The sequence below is a fragment of the Betta splendens genome, chromosome 16, assembly GCF_900634795.4.
Source record: "Betta splendens chromosome 16, fBetSpl5.4, whole genome shotgun sequence".
NCBI lineage: Eukaryota > Metazoa > Chordata > Actinopteri > Anabantiformes > Osphronemidae > Betta > Betta splendens.
In genome coordinates, this window is record NC_040896.2 from 16,095,310 (window position 1) to 16,119,331 (window position 24,022).

The 24,022-nt window shown below is 42.7% G+C and overlaps 2 protein-coding genes across 2 annotated transcripts in view; one reads left to right on the forward strand and one right to left on the reverse strand.

Moving 5' to 3' along the window:
- On the forward strand, positions 1-17,435 carry mtbp (MDM2 binding protein). The gene is made up of 23 exons (XM_029128407.3): positions 1-185; positions 558-641; positions 718-791; positions 899-1,047; positions 1,357-1,415; positions 2,065-2,209; positions 2,518-2,632; positions 5,145-5,261; positions 8,087-8,181; positions 8,308-8,374; positions 8,559-8,676; positions 8,847-9,023; positions 10,675-10,788; positions 11,180-11,347; positions 12,500-12,593; positions 12,675-12,833; positions 13,032-13,127; positions 13,205-13,468; positions 13,564-13,721; positions 13,900-14,006; positions 15,802-15,915; positions 16,212-16,277; positions 16,357-17,435. Exons 1-23 carry the CDS (start codon positions 119-121, stop codon positions 16,393-16,395), a joined length of 2,646 nt encoding a protein of 881 aa, XP_028984240.1. The 5' UTR covers positions 1-118; the 3' UTR covers positions 16,396-17,435.
- Positions 16,599-24,022, reverse strand: part of sntb1 (syntrophin, basic 1) — a 25,840-nt gene continuing 18,416 nt past the window's right edge. Inside the window, exon 8 of the mRNA XM_029128409.3 lies at positions 16,599-23,793. Coding sequence (XP_028984242.1) covers positions 23,701-23,793 — 93 coding nt within the window. The 3' untranslated portion in view covers positions 16,599-23,700. The remainder of the gene's footprint in view (positions 23,794-24,022) is intronic.

The window sequence follows — 24,022 nt, forward strand, 5'->3', positions numbered from 1 at the left end:
TGTTTTAGAAGAAGACAACGGTGGGAAATTTGACACTGCGCGAAAGCTTGTTGTTCGCAGTAGCTCACATATCACTCCCAATAAACATTTACTGTGACTTCACCGATGATAACACGACATGGATCGGTACGTGTTGGCTGTTTCCCTTTGTCAAACTGACGATGAGCCGGCTGAGGATTTCAAATGTAAGTTTAAATTTCCCTTTCATAGGCAAATGCTCATACAAGTAAAGCGCTAACCGCTAGCTAGTAGCTTCAGACCAGAGTGCTACAAGTTGTAGCTACAACTGAGCTATATTCAACTAGACGCAGGAAACTGTCAAATCTTACCAGTTTTAAGTTCATTCTAAGAGTTTACATATATTCCCTTTATCTTCACTATCTTTGTTTTTATCGGATCACCCAACTCCCTAAACCTCAGAAGGAAACAGAGGCAAAACGTAAGGTTGTGGTGTTGACGTTGGCAAATGTGTGACGGTGACACTACTCCTAACCTGTTAAGTACTCATTTTTTTGTATTCTCTGCTAAAGGCTGACAGCAGATTTTCCTTTCCACAGGCCTGGAACCAGTGAAGCAGCTCTATGACAGACTTGTGGACATTTCAGCTCAGGAATCAGCAAGAGACATTTCTGCTTTTCCAGGTACAGCAGCTTGGACACTGCAGATTTTTATACTTCTTTAAAAAGGTTATTAACTTTTCTCTTTTCTATATTTAAGCTTGCTCTTTGACTGGCAGTCCTTCAGTTCAGAGGTGGTACTTTGGTGTTCAGGCTTCCCATGGCCGAACACAGGTAAGATAACGCTGGGAGCCTTTTCCTTGAACTCCTCTTTATGGAAATAAACACATTTCCGTGCTGCATTCCTAATCAGCCCTGTTCTGTTATATCTTGTGTTTCAGTACTGCAGCTCAGACTGGGAAGAGCTGGCGACAGGCCATCTGAAAACTGACAGTGAGGAGGAGAGACCCACTGCTTTAGAGTCATGTCTCAGCTCTCTGGTTAATGAAGAGGCACCAGACCAAAAGTCTGACCAGCCAACGCTGACAGAGTGAGTGACAGATGATATTTTCTACATATCATGTAAATAACTAAACTTGTTTTCTTCTCAGTTGGAATCTTTAAAGCCCCTGCCAAATAGCTAAAGTCTAAATCCACTTAAAGCTGTCTTTGATCTTCACATTGACTTAGAAGTTAATAGTTAGAATCCTTTCTAATAGTAACAAGTTATTATTTTTTTAATTAGCATATTAAAGTTGAGATTACTTCATAATATATATATAAAACTGCAAATTGGTGTATAAATACTTGAAATGATTTAAATAAAGTCTTGGCTGTTGTGTAACCTGTTTCTGAACAGCTTGTTAGAAGAGGCTGCTGAAGGACTTCATTTACTGTCAGACAAGCTCCCACCTCCAGGTACAGTAAACTAGTTCATAAGCCTTCCTTTGCATCATTTGACCTATTTGTGTCATCTGATAATTTTCATTTTCTTAAGAAACCATTAGGATTTGTGTAAACAAACATGACATCTATTTAGTCAAATTGCTGTTCTACAATATGTTATTAAAGTAAAAATGATTCCTCCTCCTTCCTGTGGTAAACATGGCTGTTGCCCAAGGATAGCACTTCATTAATGGATCAAGACAGAAAGACCCATTAGTTTACTGACATTAAGCATTGACTCAAGTGGGAGTTTTATCATACAGTAGCCAAAGCCACAGATATTGAGGATTTAACAACTCTCTACCAAAGCCAAACTGTTCAGCTGTGCGACAAGGATGCAGTCCAATTTTAAGCTAGAAAAAGTTGCCTACTATTTTTCACATCCTGTATATACACTTGCCACTTGGAAGACACGTCTGCTCTGACTTCTCAGCAAGTCTGCCTCATGAAGTGATAAGAACACATTTTAGCACACACCACCTCCACAAGAGTTCGGGAACAGTCACCGTCTAATGTTAGTTGCCCTGAGGAACCGGAGGTGCTTCTGGCTTTCAGTGTGTTATGGTATATGTTCTATTAAAACTTCAAATGACTTCTTTTTGTTTTTTAATATCTCCCCCAGGTAAAGCCTTGTTGGATGTGCTTGTGTTGGGCTCAGCTGAGCAGTCTCCCCCTGCTAAAGACCTTTTGCCTTTGCTGGGAGCTCTTAAGCACATGTGCTGCTGGCATGCTGCAAAAGTCACTGTAGTCACACAGCACACCACTGGGTAAGAAACTGCTCCATGCCCATTTTGTACACTGCACAACTCAGAAATACCCTTTCAAATGATTACATACAGCAAAAATCACAATCCTGTCACTGGTGAAAAAGGAACAGTAGAATGTGAATTTGTGTCACTTAACCAGTAGGGGGCGGTAGATGAGCAAACATCAGGACACACGCGAAAACTCACTGTTTTCAGCGACTATTCAGCACGATGCACATATACTGTACCAGGTTTCTCATATCCTCAGGAGATGAAACTTACACCACAACATCAGCTGATCCATTTTTTTTGTTTTACTTTTAATCCAGGTGGCACAAAGCAGCCTCCCTCCTCAGTGCCAGTCTGGTGAAGCCTGCTGACCTAGAGATCTGTATTGACAGCAAGGAGCTGTGGAGAGGCAGCCTGGTTGTCAGAGAGAGGAAGGTACAGTAAGTGGGTGTGTAAAAGAAACCATCTAGACATGGTTCTTGTATAATTCACCCTGGCTGACAGAGTAGAACGATGGACAAGAAAGTGGAGGAAATGGCAAAAAAATTCAGTGCTACACAAACCAAGAGTACAACTACACCTAGTTGTACTAGGTATTAATATTATTAATTATTTTGAGCATATTTCTGGGCCAAAGAAGCCCCAGTGATTATTGAGATGGAGAACAAGAGTACGTAGGTTTAAATGTTTTGCGTTCATGAGGTCACTAATGAAGGCTTCAGTTATAAAAAGGATAAGAAACGGTTTGTGTGAAAGCCAACACAGACTGTTTAGTGGGTGTAAAAGATCACTTAAAAGCAGCAAAGAAGGAGAAGGTTGTGTAAGGAGAAAGAACTTCTTCAGTCCTGTGTATATTCTGGCCATGCACTGGAGAAGGCATGAGTTAAAGCTGTGTCCTTTTGAACTTACTGGCTTTCCTGTCCAGGGCTTCTTAATGCGAACGGGGTCCTCTGCCTGGCTGCAGCGCACAGAAAAGTCAGGGAACCGCGTTTCCCTTCGAACCCTCACTACTGGGGCTAATCACGGTTCAGGCTCCCAATCCATGCATCTGTATCTGGTCCTGTACCTTTTTATATAAAATATCTCATGTGATGCACACAAGGCCAGAGGTTATATTTAACATATTTCCTCTTAGGTCAAATGAATTTTTCACTCCGCAGGGGGTGAAGGTATTGCTGGCTTCTTGTGAAAGCTTGCCTTGCTGCCAGTGCCCTGGTGGTGCTGACCAGGCCCAGCCCGTCTCTGACCTGACCTCCCTGTCTGAGGGGTTGACAGCAATTGATCATTGGCCCACACGCTGTTATTAGTGTGTTCTCTACTTTAGTCCAAGGTTTAGATGAAATAGGACTTGTGTTATTCACATTTCTTCTGATTTCTTTTTGGAGCCTAATGCTTTGGGCAGTAGGTTTGTGCAACAATTTGGTTTCAAGATGACACTGACCACATGCTCAAAGTGAGCTTTGTACCAGAGCCCAATCCTTCCCCCCATTTCAGTTCTTACAGTATAACTGAACCACCAGGATCTTGCTTAAAGCTTGCTACACACTGTGGAGGCTGTTGCAGCAGCAGATTACTATTCAGTTTTTTCAAAACAAGAGATTTTAACAGGCATGTACGAGTGTAGCACCATATGTGCTCATATTTTTGGCCGTGTACTGTACTTTTTTTTTCTCAGTTTTCCTGATGGTGGTTGTATTTTGGTGTCCAACTGAATAGACTGAGGTAAACTGACAGCATTTTTTTTCATCCCTGCTCTGGAGATAACTTCACACCCACTCGTACTTCTTTCTCATTACGGGAAAACACTGGCAGGTGCAGTAGTTTTCTGTCTCTGGACAAAATTGGCCAATTTTTTGCTTTGCTTCCACGGTCCTCTGGGGAGAATCAGCAATCTGTTTTGCTGTGGAGTTTCCTTTTATCTCTCACAGTGTTTGGTGCTTTCCTTTTAATGTGGCTGAGATTTTCAGTTGCCATTTTAAGGTTATCATCAAGCGCACTGATCAGCCTGTGTCTGAAAATACGAGGCTGAGTCACACCGTTATGTTTAATACGTGTTTTGTACAGTTAACATTGAAGTGACTCATAATAGACACATGAAGTTGATGCTTCCGGCCGGAAATGTTGCAATGTTTCCAAATTTTGCTAACATTTGATATTTTGTTTTGGAAATCAAGTTAATGTGGCTCACAAATTCAAATATTTGTCTAGCACAGTCCTGAAGCTGGAGTTGGCAGATTTGAAGACTGTGTATGTGTCCTGCTTTGTTAATATTGATTTTCATTGCAGCAATAATAAAAATATTTTTAACATTTTTGGCCTCCATATATAAAATGAACTATGCTGCCAAGGATTCAAATGAATTTAAATATGAAAGTATCTTCATCACCATATTTTCCACCCTTCTTAAAATTCATGTCTGTTTTGGCCTTGAAAGTCTATTAGACTGACTCCATAAACATGATTGGCTGTGTAATCGCATCCTTGACAAAACTTTTTTTTGCTCTATGTGCCAAGCTCTTGAGCGCGCTTAGGCAGGCACGCCGCATCTCCTCCACTAAAGTGACCTTTTCTAAGTTGCTGCCTTCAGAAGTGAGTGGGCTCCAGCAGTCAGTCAGTAAAAGCTTCACAGCTGGAGAGGGTGGAACAAAGGAGAATTCTCAGATGAATAAAAACCTGTGCAGGAACAACCACCACCACGTAAAGCTGTGGAATACATAGTATACAACTAATAAGTGTGTGCATGCACGTGTACCACCAGCTGTGCATCATGTGCCAGGTGTAACCTGCTTCTTGTTTTGATCTGGTGTGTGTTTAACAGCATTAAATTTAATGAGATGTGTGCAATATGTGGTACAAGGCACCCTTTTACAACTGCTAAAAAACAAAATGTGATTATTTGTCCCCCTGTGACCTTTACTCTCCTTTTGTGTGTGTTTCTTTGCTTCAGTATGCGTCCGAACTCCGTTTCGATGGCTTTGTTCTGTGCTCTCCAGTGCCTCACCTATCAGGCATCAGTGTCTTGCAAGGTCCACTCACCTCTACAGACCATAAACTACAGGCTGAGGTGAGTCCAGACTTCTTCACTAACCCTAATTGGTCCAGTCCTCACACCTTAGTTTAGTAAATTTCATTTTAAAAGACATTATCATTTTCAATCAACAGTAAATATTAATATAGATTAACATGGTGAACTTTTGCATTCGTGAATAATAAAAAAAAACCCGGTCTACACATTGTAAGAAAATCCAGTACCATAGATTTCAATACAAAGATTTGTTCTGCTGTGTGGCAACAGTTGCAGCAAGCTGTGTCTTCTGCCAGAGTGCTACAGGGCCTGCACTTGATCCAAACATTGTCAAAGAGCAAATCTTGTTCAGAGAAATGTAAAATGTGTTTAAGGTAACACAAGAAATCATGTCTGTGTTCATGTTCCCACATACCTCAGGAAAGATTTGACTGGTGGGTTGTGTTGTGTACTAGATATGACCCCCATTCAACCCACATGTCTGCTAAAGAGCTGCATAAGCTGCACACACTCGTCTCTTCCATGTCTCAGAGCTACATATAGAAGGAGATGAGTTCTGACGGGCCACTTTCTGGTTGAGAGGGATCCACAGTATAAGTATGAAATATATTTGATTTGCCAAATGAGTGATGACCTCATCTAGTAGACAGAAAACAGCACCAAAGAATACTTTTTTTATTTCAAAAAACCACAGTCCAGAGGTTAGTGGACCAGTCATATATTACCTTCATGGATCTAAACTGTCCAATTTATTTTTCTGCAGTTATAAGGCAAATCTCATCCTTGTCTGACACCACAGTACCTTTTTTTTGCCTTAATTCATCTTTCACTGTTCAATTACCGGTTTTTTTTTATCAGATTTTCAATGCTGCATTTTTCAAAAGAATAGGTGATTATTTGTCTTGAGGTGATGTGAATAACTGGCTGCCACTGAGAACTACAGTGACATGAACAATCAACAACTGCAATACATGTACAGACTCATCACGTCATATGATCTTATGTTACATTTTTTTGTCCTGTCCAGCAGTTTAACAAGCAGCTCTTTTGTAGTTAAGAGTGAATCTGACAGCCGATTTTTTTTTTTTTTTTTGTTTTTTTTGTTTTATGTAGATTAATTTTGGATAATAAAATGAAGCTGGAGCTTTGCTTAGACGGAATGGCCTAAAGCTGGGTCAGAAACTTAGCCAGTGTCTGTTGGCGTTAATCAAATTATTATATTATTAAAATAAGTATTAAAGGCTGTTTGCTGAAATCAGGCCTCAGAGAAAATGATTTTTAGCACTTATACATAAAATTTGTGTGTTAACTTGTCTGCTTATTATTCAGCTACCACAACCGATTGTCCAACTGTTAAGGTGTGTGTGTAGAGAATGAGAGAGCGTGTGCTTGTGTCTTTGTATGTGATCTCATCAGATCCCCATACTGAGAAACAGATGATGATTGTCTTGGCACTGAAACAAAACTCAGAGGACCAAAAAAACCATCACGTCTCTACACCACTGAGATAACTGACTGTACAGTGACTCATACAAATATACTCAGACTAAAACTATTAGGCCTCCTTGCTTTTATGATAATTAGTAACACAGTGCAGTGGCCAGAGATGCCGCGATGCTGTGTGACCACCTAGTATGAGGCATTGCTTCAGCGTGGTCCTGCTTTACAGTACACCCCACTAATCTCCTGCTCAGTATCAGCTGGTGGCTGCTGGGAACCTCTGTCTGTTTGTCACCAACGTCTACACCCAAATATTACATTACCAGCTACTTGTTTTTGCAGCCTTTATTATGTGTTTTCCATTTCCCCCACTAATTTACACCCAATAGCTCAATATGACCATGTGAAAGCGTGTTTTTGGAAATTGCTGCGCCTTCTCTCAGCGGCCTATTATATGAAAGCCTGCTGCACAATGTGACACAACAAAAGCAAGCTAAAGAACAGAGATTATTGGTCCCACGTATTTTATAATCCTATTGTTAAGATGGGACAAAATGATAGCAATGCATAAAGAGAAATTATCCAAAATAATAACTACTAGTTATTCTAAAATTTAAAATCATTTTCAACTACAGGCCAATTGAAAATATTACCAACAATTTTAAAGGGTTGATGAAAATTAAATGCTGGACCTCTTAACAATCTCTTTTGTCTCCTTTTATCACTGCATTTGTAAGATTCCCTAATGTCCCACAAAACTGAGGTTTCAACCCAAGATAATTAAAATCATCATGTAAGGGAGTCTTGGCACTTCATTTGTGCTCCAGTCAATAGAGATGCCCTGAAGTGTCCTTTGACATTACTTTTCTGTACTTCAAATGATCTATTTTTACATGACATGTGATTTATATATTATTGATTCCTCATTACATAATGATCTCATTAGTGGAGTAGGACAACTGCACTGTGGGTCGATGGTTGGGTCTCTCTTAAAATTCAGGTTCAGAGTCCTAATTACAATTTTAAAAGTATTCTTGATGGCAAACATGCCAATAAACACTGTGTATTCAGAACAAGGTCATTCTGACATTTATGTTTTTGGTTTTTGTTTTTTTTCCATGATGATGTAAAAAAATAGTGTCTAACTTTTATTTCCTAATTTCATTACATATGGGCAGGACCAGATTTACCCAAGTATCGGAATAAATATTGTTGATGGGGCTTTTGAAAGCCTTTTCTAATGGCACTGCTGAACCAGTTAAGGCTCTTTATCTGGCTGAAGGCCACTTCAGCTGAGTCCTCCAGACTCATTGTGGCTTTTTATGAATTTTAAAGTCTGTTACATGTCTATGAAATCACCCTGTTGATTTATCTTACTCTCACCCTTTTTCATCCTCTCATTCTCTCTCTGTATCTTTTTGCAGGTCTTTCATTACTATGCGCCGGTTTTAGACTTGGTTCAGATTGTTAATCTGTCAGACCTGCCCAGTTTTCTGATGTCCAGCACAGAATTTGAACTGTATCCACATTTTGAATTGCCTTTATATATTGGACAGCTGTTTAAATACTTGTGTATATTAGTGTTTTTACTCTTGTTGTTGTGGTTGCTCCTACATTTTACTGTTCCTTTACGACTAACAAACAGAATCCTATCTGGGAAGTCAGTGAAAGCTAAGCTGCTGCTGGACCAACTGAAGTCTCTACGTGGAAAGGTATCAGCCCCTAAAGCTGTGCTCTAACAGTGTATGTGTGAGATAAGTTGTATTTAACATCTGATTTCTTACTGGATAGTAAGCCAGAGTAAGAAGCGTGTAAAGGCCACAGAACAGCTTGTATGTCACTCACAGAACCTGGGGGCTGTGTGTTTATGCTTATTTACTGTGTTATCATCTGCAGGTAGGAGCACTGTTCAGCCTGTCCTGCATAATCACTGCGATCGCCCAGCCTGCAGCCAGCCAGCTCAGCTCTCAGCGCTGGAGAGAGTCTGTAGCCAGGAGACCCAAGTCCTTACCCAGTAAGACGTTTTTTTTTTTTTTTTTGGTCAGGCCCTTTTACCTCATTTCCAGGCACTGAAACCTTGGCAACAAAGACAAGTCAAGCGGGATTGAATCATCTTGGATAAACAGTATTTCTACTTCTTGTACTGACTCTGGTTGTAACGTCTCCCCCTTGTCTGCTCTCTAGTGCCCGAGGTCGAGGTGAAAGGTGAAAGTGCCCACTACTTCCTTTTGGTCCAAGGCGCGGACAGCGTCGGGCGTGGAGCCTGCCGGGTCAGGATGCTGCATTCAGACAGCCAGTTAAACGGAGCGGCTGCCATGGCAACCATTAGCAGTTTGCTGAGAGAGAGCTCCTTGTCATCAGGCACAGTATATTTTGTCACCCTGTTTGCGCGCGTGCTGCTGTTGCAGTGAAAATTCTTCTATCACTGCTCAGGCTGCTGCCTGTGTTGGCTGCCTATTTTTTTCGCCCCATGCGCCGCCTGTACCTGCTGGTTCTCGTACAGTATCTGAAACCCTCTTTCCCTCTAACTACATTTCACTCTAGTCTTTTATCTACATTTGGAGGTTCGGGAACATCTACCGGTGATTTATTTTGTGCCGTCTTCAAGCATTTTGTTCTCTTCCATCAGCTTGATTGAAACTCTTTTAGCTTCATTGACAGAATGTAAGAGGTGATCATTTTTCATTAGGCTAGCCTGTGTTTTCAATGCTGATACTTCTCAACACTGCATGCCTTTATAACTGCAGACGTTTTCTTCTCTTGGCCTATTTTCTCTTCAGCATTCACTGTGTCTCTTCCTTTCCTCCCTCCTTTGTCATAGAAGTAGAAAATGACTGTTCTGTTAATGATTTTTTCATCTTTCTCACCAAATAAGATGAATCAATTGAAGCAGAGAGCCTGCAAAAGGGTATTGAATAGACTTATGGATTGGCAGGGAGGGAAAGGAACATGGAAAGGAGACGAGGGAAGTTTAGATTGAGGAGTGGTTGAGTAGAATATAAAGAATGCTGTGGGCCATGTGTGTTTTAGGTGTGTGAGATGGGTGAGGCTTTATTCCGTTTGGCTTGTTCCTTCAGCCAGAAGCTTCTTTCTTGATAAAAGTCCTTCACTGTTCTTCAGCCACATGCGATGCTTAACAGACCTACTGTGGTGCTGCCTCCTGAGAATACCTACCAATATTAACATTTCATACGGCCTTCAAGAGACATTTTAGAAAAGCAAGACAGTAAAAGGTGTTCTAACCGAGATTTTAATAAAAAGAAATTCATAAAATTCACACCTGAGGGCTGCTGCACCTGAATGAAAACATGAAATACTCGGTCCACTTTGTATTCTAGCACAAAGTGTCATGTGTGTTTTGCCTTGGAAAGCATTCATCAAGTATGTGTTTGGATATTGAAGCAGTATGTTTATCTTCATGATATTGTTAAGTAATGCTGCTTTTTTTCTATCTTTAAACCTCTGTAAAACTAACAATGATGAATAAATACTGCAGGTCCTATTTTCTCTCTCCCTGATTGAAATATAAGGTTTTCATGTCAGTACTATGACAGTAAGCAGTCAGCCATCATATTGCTGCAGAGGGTAATCCAGGAGAGGCCACATTCTGGAGTTGAGCACTAATGAGGGGCAGGTTTTTGAAAAGAATGGTCACATCACAAGAGCATTGAAACCATGATGTGCAGACATTCAGTTTCTAATGTAGGTCAAGCTTCACAATTACTGGATTCTTCAGCTTTTGTACTGCTACTCAGTGGTGTCTTTCATAAGACCCCCTTCCTGGTAATCCCTTCATCTTTTAGATTCCATGGCCTAACTTTTTACTAGATATTTTCTCAAACCTTCGACTCAAGTAGAACTTGGTGTGTAATATTAGTAGAATGCCCTTTAAACTTTCTACTACCCCTGACCTATAGAGAAAGGTCAAGTGTCACTTCAAACGGCGCATAGCATCAAAAGTCATCTAAACACGCTTTGGTATTTTTAATCACTATTTTCTCTCTTTGATCAGGACGAGCTGTAGGCGACATCCTCCGCCCTCTGCCCTGTCTCCAAGGAGACCGCCTGCTAGAGAGAGAGAGGAAGGTGACTCAGGTTCAGACACTGGTACTCAAAGAATATCTCAGTAAGTGCTACTTTAACAACAAAAAAAACAAATCACAGAATATATTGCAGTCCTCAGCGGAAACAAACAGGGTTGGGCTGAGTGTGACTGTGTAGACAAATGATTGCCCACTTCTTAATCAGACAGATGATGTCACTATTTTTGTTGTTTTAGAGCAACCATTGTGCTTTTATTAATTGCTCGGGTGCTAAATAATCATAATTATGAAGACAAGCACTCGACTCAGCACAGTGAGCTCACTAAGATATGTCAATCAAAACTGTAAGACTGATGTGTCGCTGCAGGCATGGTACAGTAATGTGTGCAGCTTTAAATCAGTTACTGTACATTCCACAGAGAGCTATAAACTAGCGCTGTCGTCGGTGTATAACGGGCTTATTTTTGTAACCAGAACAGAAACTAGAAGCCTCAGCTTCAACGGCCGTCCCCATCAACGACCTGAAGGTCATTCTGAGTCTTGCTAGAGAGCAGTATCTGAAGACTATAGACTCCTCTCTACCCCCTAGTGCCTCCTGTCTGACGGACGAGCCCAAAGCATCCAGGAACGCGGGCATAGACCGTAAGTAGTACATCATAGTTCACAATAAAACATGAACCTGGGGCTTGGGAATAGAAACACATATTTGGCATTTGCAAAACACAGACTCTGCCCCAACCGTATGCACGAATAAATTGTTAGCAATAGAACAGGTCCCGGCCTCTGGCTAGAGCGATATGTGCATGTTGATAGTTGAAGTAGTTTTAAAACGGCATTGCTGCAAGGTTAATACACCTACAGTTTTAATGTCACATATGCCAATGACACTTCATTTGCAAATAAATGTTCTGTTTCTGCCTCTGCGATGTTTATTGTGTAATTATCTATGCCTTTGGATTCAGACATCGTAATGGTGTTGGAGTAGAAGGGCATTAGAATCCATCAGGCATTTATTACTGTAGAACTGCTGTTTATCTATAAAACAGTCCCCATTCCTCGTGTGTCTCTTTAATATCAGTGTTGTGTATCATCCCACACCAGGGACCACGGTAAGAGCGAAGCCAACAAGCTTCACAGACACAAGTAGTGATAGGTGTAAACATGTACGGATCTACATTCCACAGGCAAATCTGTTTTATTTTCTCTAATCTGTGCATCTTTGCCTGAAGGTGTGAACAGCTTTGCGCAGGCTGTCAAACCATTGGCAGAGGGCTCCGATTTCTTCACATGGCATTGACGTCCTCAGGCCATTGTTGTGCATGAAAGGCTGCATCTCATAAACCTGCTGCATATAGATTTCCTGCATTTCATCATTCTGCAAATAAAATCATTTTTAGCTAAGCAAAAGAAAACTGGGGCCATGGGGTTTTGATTCCATGACACCCCTCTTTTCTTTAGGGAATCACCTATTTAGGTCAGCTTTAGGTCGTGGGTCAAACATTTACGGCCAAGCAGTAACTCGCTGTCTTCAGCCACATCCAACAGCACAACAAAGGATCGTTGTAGTGTGAAGGGTCATTTCATTTGGGGCTTTATAATGCGCATCACAAATTGTTTGTAGTTTTAGTGGACGTTGACTGATTAACATTTTGAGCGAGAGACACTGGTTGTAATTTGAAACTTGGCATTGCACACAGACAAAACACTGGTCACTGAGAGAATTTCCATTATAAACACAGTGAAATGGGCTTATCTAAGTCTGCCAGAGTGAGCATTGTCAGTCTGTCATTGTAGGTTTTCAGACTATTTCAAACAAGTGGTCTGACATGCCGGAGAGAAGCGTCCTTCACAATATTGAGAACCTGCAGAGGAGGCGACAGAAGACGAGGTAATAGGATTCATGAACAGTTCCTATTTTGACTGCAAATTCTCTCCATTTCTGACAATCGCAACATTGTCTGTGACTTAGATTTGGGCTCCTAGGACCAGGCTCCAGCGACAGCCTGCTGGGTCCTAAAGACAATCCGAAGGGCTCCTCTACTTTACTGGATGCCAAAGAACTTCTGAAGTATTTCACTTCTGATGGTTTGCCTGCTGGGGAGCTACAACCTCTGGCTGTCAATAGAGGGTAGGCCCCGTCATCGTTTCTCCTTCATCAGTACAAGCAGATATGACTGCTGACACATCCTGATTGACAGACGGACCTGATTGGCATTAACATCTATAGTTGATAGATTTAAGTAGGTTTCTATAATTTAACGGGGATAATAAATGACAACAAACTTAGTTCTTCCAACTCTGTGTTTCACACTTTCTCCCTTTTTAGAAATAATGTGCCTCAGTTGTCGCAAGACCTTTCTCCTAGGAGAGTGAGCCAGATGCCCTTCAGCAAGGCCTCACTCTCCCGTTACCACGGCATCGAGTGAGTTTCTATTAAGTATAAAATGCATATTCGGGTGCAGTAGAAAGTATTTTAATTAATTCCATTGGTTTATCTAGGTTCTGCCTGGACCGTCAGCAGTCCTTGGAGCGAGACCAGGCCTTTGTGCGGCTCCAGTCTCGCCTGATCCGCCACGAGACCCAGACCACCTGTACCAAGGAGCCGTGCGCCCTCCCCTTTGCCCTTAGCCCCGCCCCCTCCCCCGCTGTGGCATCAGAACCAGGAAGTGTGCCTGATGGAGAGACTCTGCAGAATGCTGATGTAGCACGACTCAAGCGCAGGTCCTGGGAAACCGATATTGTTGGAGGTTATCCTTGCAAAAGGTTTGTTAGTCCCAGGTGTCTTAAATTCCTTTGAATCTATAAGCAAACACCCTCTTCCAAAAGCTTGTTTGTCTTTGCTTAACCGAATGATCTAGACTGGTGAAGTCAGAAAGCAGCGACTCCCTCTGCTCCCAGAGCAGCGGCAGCAGCGGGACACGCGCTGCCGTCAGGAGACAGCAACCAAGCAGATCCCAGTCCTCTTCCTCTTCCATCGCCCCTCCTCCTCCTTCATCTGTGAAACGGACATCCTCAGGTAGAACAAACGTACAAAGATTAGAAACACACGTTGTTGTTTTAGCCTTGGCTAAAAAGTGATCTCAGATAAGATATTTATTTATAATTTTTATTTTTTATTTTTATTTATTTATAAGATAAGATATTTAATATTAATTCATTCAAACTCTGATTGTACTTCACTTTCCTGACTTTAGGTTTGGTGACACTTCCTTCGGACGACCAACCTAAAGCTCAACAGACGCATCCTGAACAAAAACACGACAAAGCTGCCAAAGAGTCACGCTCCCAGAAACACAACAGGGTGAGCATTTTTGTTCTTAACCATTACCATATTTAGGTGTCTTGCTTTGTTTTTTTTTTGAGGAATAACAATAACCCAGAATAATCGTAACCATAGAAACACATTCTCATCACAGCACGTTTACTTCTCTTCTCTCTCATTTAGTTTTTAACTTCGCTGCCATTCACACAGAGTAAGAAGTAAAAGCACTTCAGAGCACACCTCAGGGTTCTGTGCAGTCTTATTTGAGGTGTAATTTGGCTTGAAGTTTCACAGAAAAAAAATTGGTGTCAAAATGGCTTTTTTGTAATGTTCAGCTTCCTTGGAAGAACATCTGTGATTTCTGACTTTTTGTTTTCTGGTTAACACTTCTATGCAGTGGCTGCAGAGAATATTCACACCCCTTCAATTTATGTTGTACATTTAATTGTAAAAAGATGAAATTGTTGGTCTACTAACTTTAATTGTGGCTGGGATGCTTCAAGGTGTTTTTGAGAATTCAAATCCACTTGTGTTGTATTTAATTAATTGGATGTGTTTTAGAAAGGGACATTCCTGTATATTTAATGCTTCATACTAACCCTGTAGACCCATGTCATCCAACCTGGCCACTTATAGACAAGGATATGAAACGATACCTGACTCTCTCACTGTTCCCAGGAGCAGAGTGCCCTCCATCATTGACGCGGAGCAATTTTGGGGGTGTTTCCTGGCAGCAGGAACAGAGAGACTAATCAGAGCCCCGCTACAAAAAACAAAAAGCGTCTGTGAAGAGGACACAACCTGAGGCTGCGATGACAGTTCACCTTTCAGTGTGACAGTGACCTGAGGCATAGAGCCAGGACAACACAGACTAGCCTTGAGGAAAGTCTGACCATCCACGAGGGGCCCGGCCACTTAGTCCCTTCTATAAACAGCTGGTTTCAGCATGTTTTAACCTTGTCTGTAACTGGTTTGTTGCCCTGATGGTGGTCACTGAGAGTCACAGTCAGCCTGAAGCAGGTCCTCCCAGTCTGAGGTGTTTTTAGCTTATATTGATGTTGTTGCAGAGCTTTGCCGAAACCTCTGCAGATAATGAGAAGAAAGAAAAATGTTATAGTGGCTAAAACTCTAAGCAGACTAGTAAGAAAAAGTTAGCCTACTTTAATTGTAAACATGCATCTGCAGTGGTCTCTCCTCACACTCTACACTGGTAGTACAGGTGATAACTGTGCATGAGAATTTAGAGAGACTCCTGCTTTCGGTTTTACGTGTGAATGCGTGGGCTGCCTCATTATAATGTGGCGGAAGCAGTTTAACGCACATACACACACCTTCCCACCTCTTCCTCTGTCCTACGTACAGCTCATAATCTGCATCTCGACCTTGACTTCGCCGAGTTCTTATCACCCAGAGCTTGTACAGGAAAGAACAGTTGGCCCTGTTGAGAAGAGTGATGTTAGTTTATCGAGGACACAGATTAAAAGGCGCCTTTCTGCGCCTCACGAGACTGAGCGGCACCAATAATTCCTCACAGTCATTTATGGCGTTTGCTCAGAACAGTCGCTGTGACGAGATTAAAGGCAGATTTATTTGCTTCCAGTGTTTGTACCGGCGCGCTCGCTCTATAAATGTGAAGACGTGCATTTCTTTATAAGGGTCCCCCCCTCCCAAAGTCAGGACATTGTGACATTGATTCCTTTTAAAAGGCAGCCGCACTAAAATTAGTTCCTCTGAAGTGAGGTAGCGTCAGGTGTTTAGGGAACAAAGACATGTAGATTTTAACTGGATTTTTAATACAAACGTGTGCATGCGTGTCTGTCTTTTGCGTCCTCAGATGTTGCAGGAGGTAGTAGTTAAAACACTCAAACACCACGGGATCACTGCTGAGCACAAGTGCTTTGAGGCCTGCAGCAAAAGACTGTTTGATATCTCCAAATTCTATCTCAAGGTTAGTCTTTCTGCTACCCACACACAGCCAGATCTGTCCTTCTTTATATAACCGCTTCCTGATGTCTGTGCTTCCACGCAATTTGACCATATGTTGGATTGTGCTCTAGACGCACGAACGAACGAACGAACGCTCTCTACTGCTGCTTGTCAATAACTGGCCCAGAGGCTGCAGCATCTTACACATACTGTAATACTTGTGTGTGTCTCTCCTTTGCTCTGCTGTCGAAACACAATCATTGTGACTTATTGGGTCTTACTGTCTGAAATAGTCACTTTCACTCCTTTTAATCCCAGGATCTGAAGACGTCGAGGGGTCTGCATGACGAGATGAAGAAAGCTGCCGGCAGCAACGTCAAACAGGTAACTTCTCCCAAATGCTGGTGGAGATTCTGGAAATTCTTTGAAGCCACACATTTTAAAATCCAATCTGTGCTTGTAGGTCATTGACTGGGTGCTGGAGAAAACCTCCAAAAAGTGATGATGCTCTTGAAGAAGGACAAAAGAGCAACATTACCAAAGTGTGAAAGCTTTTCTAAAGCTTCCAGTTGTTACATTAAGCCTGTTTTAATGAACATAATCCTTCATTTTGTTTAATTTATTAATTTTTTTGTTGTGCTAATCAGATTAATGTGTTTCAGGCTCAGATGCTGGAACCCTCTTTTTTTTCTTTTTTTTTTAACAGTTTCCAAATGTGATTTTAAATTCTTTCCCACCTCGTTCTGTTTGTAAATACTATCAGAATTTTATGAGTTGTACATATTTTATTTGTTTCATATTTTACAATGCTTAGCACAATAAATGTCTTTGATTTCATTTTGTTGGCGGCGTTGCTCGACCCAAGCCCGTTTGTGCGTGTTGCATTTTCAGCAGTAACGGCTAACAGGCCGGTCTGGACGGGAGCTGTTATTCAGACAGTGAAAACAAAGCCGTGAGCGAGGCAGCACATTTATGCAGCGCTGATTATCACTGACAGTCAGATTTGTCCTGTTTGTATTAGTTCGTCCGCTGCACAGGCTAATCAGCGGCGCTGCTAGGAATCATCCATCCCCACTGGCACCACGTTGGCTTTAGTCCAAGAGGAGCTGGCTACAGGTTTCTGGCCAGAAAAACTTCTGCCTGATGCCAAGTTAACATAAAACAGCCTCATTTTTGCAAAGTTGGATCTAACAGGAACTTGCTTTTGATGTTAATTTGGGTTATAAATGAACTCTTTTTCAACAGGATCGTTATTTTCGCATGTCTTCATTTTTATTAGGTTGAAACGTAACGATTGTTTGTTTCCTCCTGATGAGGAACAGCATTAGACTGTCCTGTAGTCTGCGTCTGTCACACTGTTTCAGGGTATTTCAGCTCATGTACCCAGTGTAATCCCACATTTTGTGTGGGAGAATCAGGGCACAATAATGAACCAGGACAACATATTACAGTTTACAATTCCCCTAATACATGTACACACGGAGGAGGAGGCTCTTACTGTATTTATGCCAATTATTGCCCGCTATAAAGTTAAGAAGCTTGTCTTGTCTACTGTGCTTCAATTTAATATTTTTAGGACAAAAGCAGAACACTGGAATTAAACAATGGGTAACGTGTAACTCAACAGGTTAAGTTTCAGTTGTTTCTCCAGCAGAATTAGATGATTAACAGATTTGTTTTGTGACCTGTTATAATGAAGACAGCAGAGATTATTGAGCCGACCATCTGTCGTGTCTGCTGCCTGTTGCAACATGTACAACATCTACTGTGGATGTCTGGTCTTGTTCCAGCAACTTAAGATTCATGTTCCATCTTAGAGGGAATGAAAATATATCAAGAGGGGAAAAAAAACAGTAAATGTTTACATTGCAGTCGTTAATCTGTCCCTTATTTGCTTAGTTCAGCTAATAACTTCTTCTCTGTCACCAACCTTTCGACCCTTTTGAGTAATATCAAATAATGATTGAAACTTCAGCTTAATAACACTTGATGTGAGTACAGTCGATGTGAGCGCTGCCATGAACAACAGTGGGATTTCAAAGAGATGCCTTACAAGACTAAAGCCCTTCATTTAGTTTTAATTGAAGTTTTCCCAAAAGCAAATGAAAGTATTATTATCTTATCGTTCTGAATTTTTTAGAGGGCCTTGCTGTTCTCAGCGATGGCTGCCTGCAGTTTTTTTACTGAGCACAGTGGGTCCTTGAATTCAGATTTTTTAGATTCCCTTCCACATTAATCAGATAAATAACTTAACACAGACTCGGTAAGCTGATTAAAAACTAATGGGCTACACAAAGTATTTTCAGTTCGGATGGCTACAGATATAAAACCATTCCAATTGTGCAGAAATGATAAATGTGAGACGGCAGCCTTTAGATTTCAGGCAGCATTAATCAAGTTTTAAAGGACTATGTGATTTAGAAATATGGCAGTGTAAGGACTTGTCTTCCACGCTGCGTAGCCGTTATCCATTAGTCATCATCAAATCACTATAAACAACAAGCTGCAATGTGTGCGGCGATAATCTGCTGGAAATCAATAATATTCTCTGATTACTCAGAAGGTTCTGCAGCGCAGCCTCCCAGACGTAGCTGCAGTACCTGCACCAGTACCTGCACATCTGGCTGATGCTGTTCAACCACATCTGTTCAGTGGGTCTCGTTTTTACCAGGAACGATTTATCCTCTCTTTTAAATCAAAACAATGATACGCAGGCCGCAGCTGTCACTCCTGTAGAAATGAGTGCAGGAGGAATCGGCAGTATGTGGTCAGTGTTGGACGGAGGCTGGCGTGTGTGTAAATGGGGCATCGCATGTGTGCTCACGCAGGACCAGCCCGGGTTTCTACCTGTTGGTTCGGACTTAATAAGAAAACAGAATTTCTTAACACTTCCAATAAAAGCTTCTGACTCCGTCTCTCCGAGTCGTGCAGGGGAAACGCTCTGTCTGCAGCCTTCCTGTCCGGCCCAAAGTGAGCTGCTTTCCTATCAGAGGCAGCTGGATGCTGTAAATGCTGACGTATGAGAAACCCACGACCGACATCCAGGTGCTTTTAGATCAAGTTAAGGCTTCCTGCATCCTCACCCCTGCCTGTCCATCACCCTGCTGCCTGCAAACAAGTCCACTTATAATCCTGCTCTGGTCCAGTGATCAAATAGTCCCCAATGACCCAGGTTCCTGTGCAGTTAAAGTGATCACCAGCTCAAATTGCTATCGACTGTTTGCCACATAGGGGCCGAGCACAGAACAGGACCCGGTACGTGTGTGAGAGAGGTGGGGGTGCGTTCAGGGTCACTGTGGGGACTTGGCAGTGGTCTTCTGAAACATTCCTTTGTCTCGCTCCACAGCTCTTTCATGACGAGTTTCCTCATCATCCCTTCGCCTTTTGACAATTAACAAGGACAGAGTGAGACGATGACCCAGTTTCATTCTCTTGTATGGAGAGCCTACACGAAACCTTTGTCTCGTCCCGCATTGTAAAGCGCTTCCCCTCCAGTTTCGTAATACGCCAGAGAGCAGTTGTGTCTAATTTATCAGCTCAGGTATCACATCAGACGCGAAGCGTTACCCGCAGCCCCACAGGTTACTCTGGAAACCGCCGTCCCGTGAGAGAAGGACCCCGTAGGAGCGGCAACGTGGCTTCAAACACGGTAAACGCAGTGAGCGCGGTGCTCCACCGTCGCTGGATGCCTCATCGCCGCTTTCAGAATTTCAGGAATCCTCAGTTCGGATGAATAATAAATACATAATATAACAATAAATTCACTTGTGCACTTGCGTCCTCACCTGAACTGCGATTCATCTAATGTTGCACCGTTGAACAGTTCCATTTGTTTTCTTGAACACTTTGGCCCCGTTTTGGCATTAAGACAGGATTTCAATGTGTCAGAAAAAAGTATTTTTATATTAAACTAATAACTCTTCAGTTCATCCTTAAAGAGGACATGGAAAATCTACTGTCTGTTCATCTGTGTAGTACATTCATGCATTGGTGCTAAGGACGGATCCGTTACTTAAGCCAACGCCTCAGCATCAACCGTTCAGCTCCAGCGGTGGATGTTCTAGTTCACATTGTTTCCCTGTTGCCTTCCACTCCACATTTTTCATGTCTTCTTGATTTCCGTCCTGGTGGGAGATTGACTGCATTTGTCTACCAGCCAATTCACATCCAGTTACTTTTTAGGTGTAATACATTTAATTATAACACATCAAATCAGTAGTTTCCAATCCAGTCTAGCAGACATTTAGTTGCAGAAGCCTGTGGGTCTTGACCCTTAAATCCCCATGTGAACTAGTGAACATCTCTCCCCTCATCTGGGAGTTGCTTCTTTCTAAATATAAAAATGCAGTCATTCTAATGATGAAGCCAGTCGACGGCAGTGAATGCATCATCTCGTCATTATCTGCATACTGAAAGTTTGGAAAGACTGCTGGTACTGGACAGGACATTCATCAGAATGCATTTATTAAAAAACTAATTAAATGAAAACTAACTGAAAAAGAACTAACGAAAATAAAGAGGCTTTGGCCATAAATAGAAAAGTTGTTAAAATATTTTATGGTGCTAGCGAAGTAAAGTGAACTTCAGCTAAACTGGTTTCGTACAGGCCTCTTGAGATGAAGCAGAGTCACACTAAGGTGGAGTCCAGCTGTGGAAGGCAGCGATCTGGTCTCTCCTGCAGCAGCCATGAAATCGACCGTTCCCGTCCCGGTCATGTTTCAAGTCCGCTTCGTCCTCCAACATCGTCCGGCGGCTTTGGCATTGGCCGCTAGACTGCATGGATAGGACGTACTCCTGGCAACGCGTTGATCCGGGCTGAATTAGAGGTCTGACTCTGGATCAGTCCGGTGTGACAGATGCACCCCTTCAGAAGGCACTTAATCACGCACACGCTGGTGGCAGGCATCATTTCAACAACTCTACCCACGTGCAGCGTAGAGCATGATTAAACGCCACAGTGTGGAGACGGACGGGCTGATCAGAGCCAAGCGGCTAATGAGAATCACCTGGAATCGCAGACGTGGGAAAAGGCTGGAAGACGGTCGGTTCTCAGTAGACGTGGGCAAATTAAAAATTTAAAAGCTGGGCTTGTTTTGCAAGAATCGAAAATTTAGCCAAAAACACCGCTTTAACCATAAAGAAAGGATTTCTGTTCAGCAATTAACGTTTGAAAACACTTAGCAAGAACTGAATAATTGCTGCGGTTTTTCAGCGGAAGTTCGATTGTTCAGTCCATCCACTACTTTTGCCAACCATTATTTCCTCCTCTCGCTTTTTATTGTAGTAATCTTTTTATTGTACCACACGCACACGCACGCACGCACGCGCGCCCACACACACACACACACACACACACACACAGCTTGTGACAACATGCCACATGAAGAATGCACCAACAGACTGAGCCAAGAGAAAAGCTACCGTTCCCTCCATTCGCCTACAAACGCACAACTGTAGCCAAATGTTTTTTGCGTGTCTCAGATTCCCATGTGCCCACGGACACCATTCATACATCAACTCTTCCGTACCCGCTCAGTTTACGGCCGATCGCTATCTGGCTCCTCTCCCGTGAAAAGCTGATCAGCTCAGTCAGTACCGTCTCCGCCTTTTTAACCAGAAAGCAGTTGAAAACACATTCTCAGCTCTCAATCAGGGACTTTCTCTGTTTGCCTGTCACATCATGCAAAAGTTACTATGTGTAACTGTTTAGTTCCACATAAGAGACTGACTGGGATCAATAACGACCTGGGAAAAGCTCCCAGTTCACTACCTGAACCCAGCGGTCGCCCACACCCTAATTACGCTCAGTCTGTAAAAGCTGGACTGTAAAAAAACACTCACCGGCCAAATCAAAATGAGCCCACAATAATGTGCTATAAATTAGGACCCAACAATCCGTCTGAGCAGGCTGACATTCAATTGCTGTAGTGAACTTTACAAATAACATTGCAAATTAACCACAAGCAAAAGAAAAGAAGAAACCCAACTCCTGTCATTGCTTTAAATTCATGATTTATCTACACAGTTGGAGTTGGACACTGGGTTTTAATCATCCAGAGCGACAATGGCTGCCAAAGGCTTCAGAGGCAGCCCCTTCCCAAACCCCATCATCAGTATGTGCTGGATTCTTCTTCTTCGCCTCCACTGCTTTTTTTTTTTTTAAACAGATCATGTTACATTGTATCACAGTGTCACAGTTTGTGTGTAAATAGTCGTTAGAAGTCCTTGTTGTGATATAGAGGAAACCAAAGCTTCATTTCTATTCACACAACCAGGAGTAAAGTCGCGATAGAAGCCACGCAGCTGCTCCGAGTCCGTCCCGAGATCACAACGACTCATTCCTTTCAAAAATCAAATGTTTATTTTCTTCTGTGAAGGCACATGAAAAGAGCTGCCTGCCGGCCGTGTCACAGAAATAATAGCGTGCACGCAGCAGCAGGACCAAAGCAGGACGAACGCCTCCTGCGACGGCCACCTCGCTGGAATGACACGGAAATAACACTTCAAGTGGCTGAGGCACCACGTGATGTCTCAGGGATCCTACGTACTGTAATAACAATTGCTTCAATTATTCAAGACTCTAGTTCTTTAAATACTTACACTTCATTGCAGCTTGAAATTAAAGATCAGGGAGTGAAGAACACCGTGTTTTGTTTTGCCGGAGCTCAGACTCTCAGTGGGGTTTGGAGAAACAATGACCAGAATCAGTTTCCACATATATTTGCTTTTTCTGAGATTTTATGGAGATCAATTCTATTCATGCCGTACGGTAGCAAACCCCACCTATAAACGCCCCCTCGTGAACGTTACGTCGGCTTCCTTTCAGCCCTGCTTCTCTTCATGCGTGTCTGTGCTACGCTAGGCTACCTGGAGCCCAAACACGGCCTTGTTTTTACAGGTGAGCTGTGTGTGTGGAAACATCTGGACTGGCTCGGTCCAAATAAGGGAATGAAATCCACCTACGTACCAGCAGGCTGCCGATAAAACAAAGCAGAGAGAGCCTTTTAATGAGGAGCTTTAGAGGTTTTGTTATGTTTGGACAGATCCGAGCCGACTGTGTCCCAGATAACGAGCCTCCGGCGCTCTGTCCTGCATCTAACCCTGTTTTCTCAGTTTTACGGGAAAGCTCTGACATAATATTTCAGCCAATGACTAACTTTGCGTTCGATTCGGACCGGGCCGCGTACGCAGGCTCAGAGAAGACGGACTGTGGGATTCAGAATGTGAGGTGAGCCGCACGGACGCGTCTCACTGACGAATGCTGACGCTGCTAACAAGACATTTCAGGGGACGCTAACAAAGACAAACGCGTAAAGTTTTTCCACGGTGCGTCAAGTGTTTGTGGAAGAAGGATGACAAGTGGAATTCAGATGGTCCTTTCGGGGGTAATGGGCAATAAATTATATAAATGTAAGTGGAAGGCAGTTTGCCATTACAGTTTGATTGAGTTGTAAGTAAATCCATCTCAACCCTGCTGCACTCGTCCGGTGTCTCCCAGCCTGGATGTGACAGTGAAACCCAACCTGCTCCTCTTCATGGGTCCGATCGTCCCACCGCGTTGCTTGCGAGGGTCCCGGCTGCTTGTAAAGCTCAAAGCAAAACCAAAGGAATGCTTTCTCTAGTGTTTCTTTAACTCGGAAAAACTCCCAAAAAAGGTCACGCTCCAGAGTCTACAGTGCGTTCACACAGCTCGGGTCCCTGACTGCAGATGTCTGACAGGGTGCGCTGCATGCGGGCGGCACAGAGGAGGACAAACGGGGGAGGGGGAGGTCCGGTTCATGGGGAGTGAAGCGTCCCTTTGCGGCGGTCAGGCCACCAGACCCAGGCGGGAGATCTTAGCCGAGAGGAAGGAGTGGAGGATGAAGACTATCGGCTTCGGACACGAGTGGAGGTCCAGTTGCTGGAGGAAGAGACGGGGGGGGGGAGACAATTAAAAACCGAACACGACAGCATAATTCAAAAACATGGCAGAGATTAAGAGGAGAGACTCTGATTAAACGATAAGAGAATTCATTAAAGGAGGAGAAGAAAAAAGCGCGTATATAAGAACTAAAAACCCATAAAAATATATTCAAAGCCAGCTCCACGGTCGACAGCTCCCCATGAGGCACGGATTAGAGCTGAACACA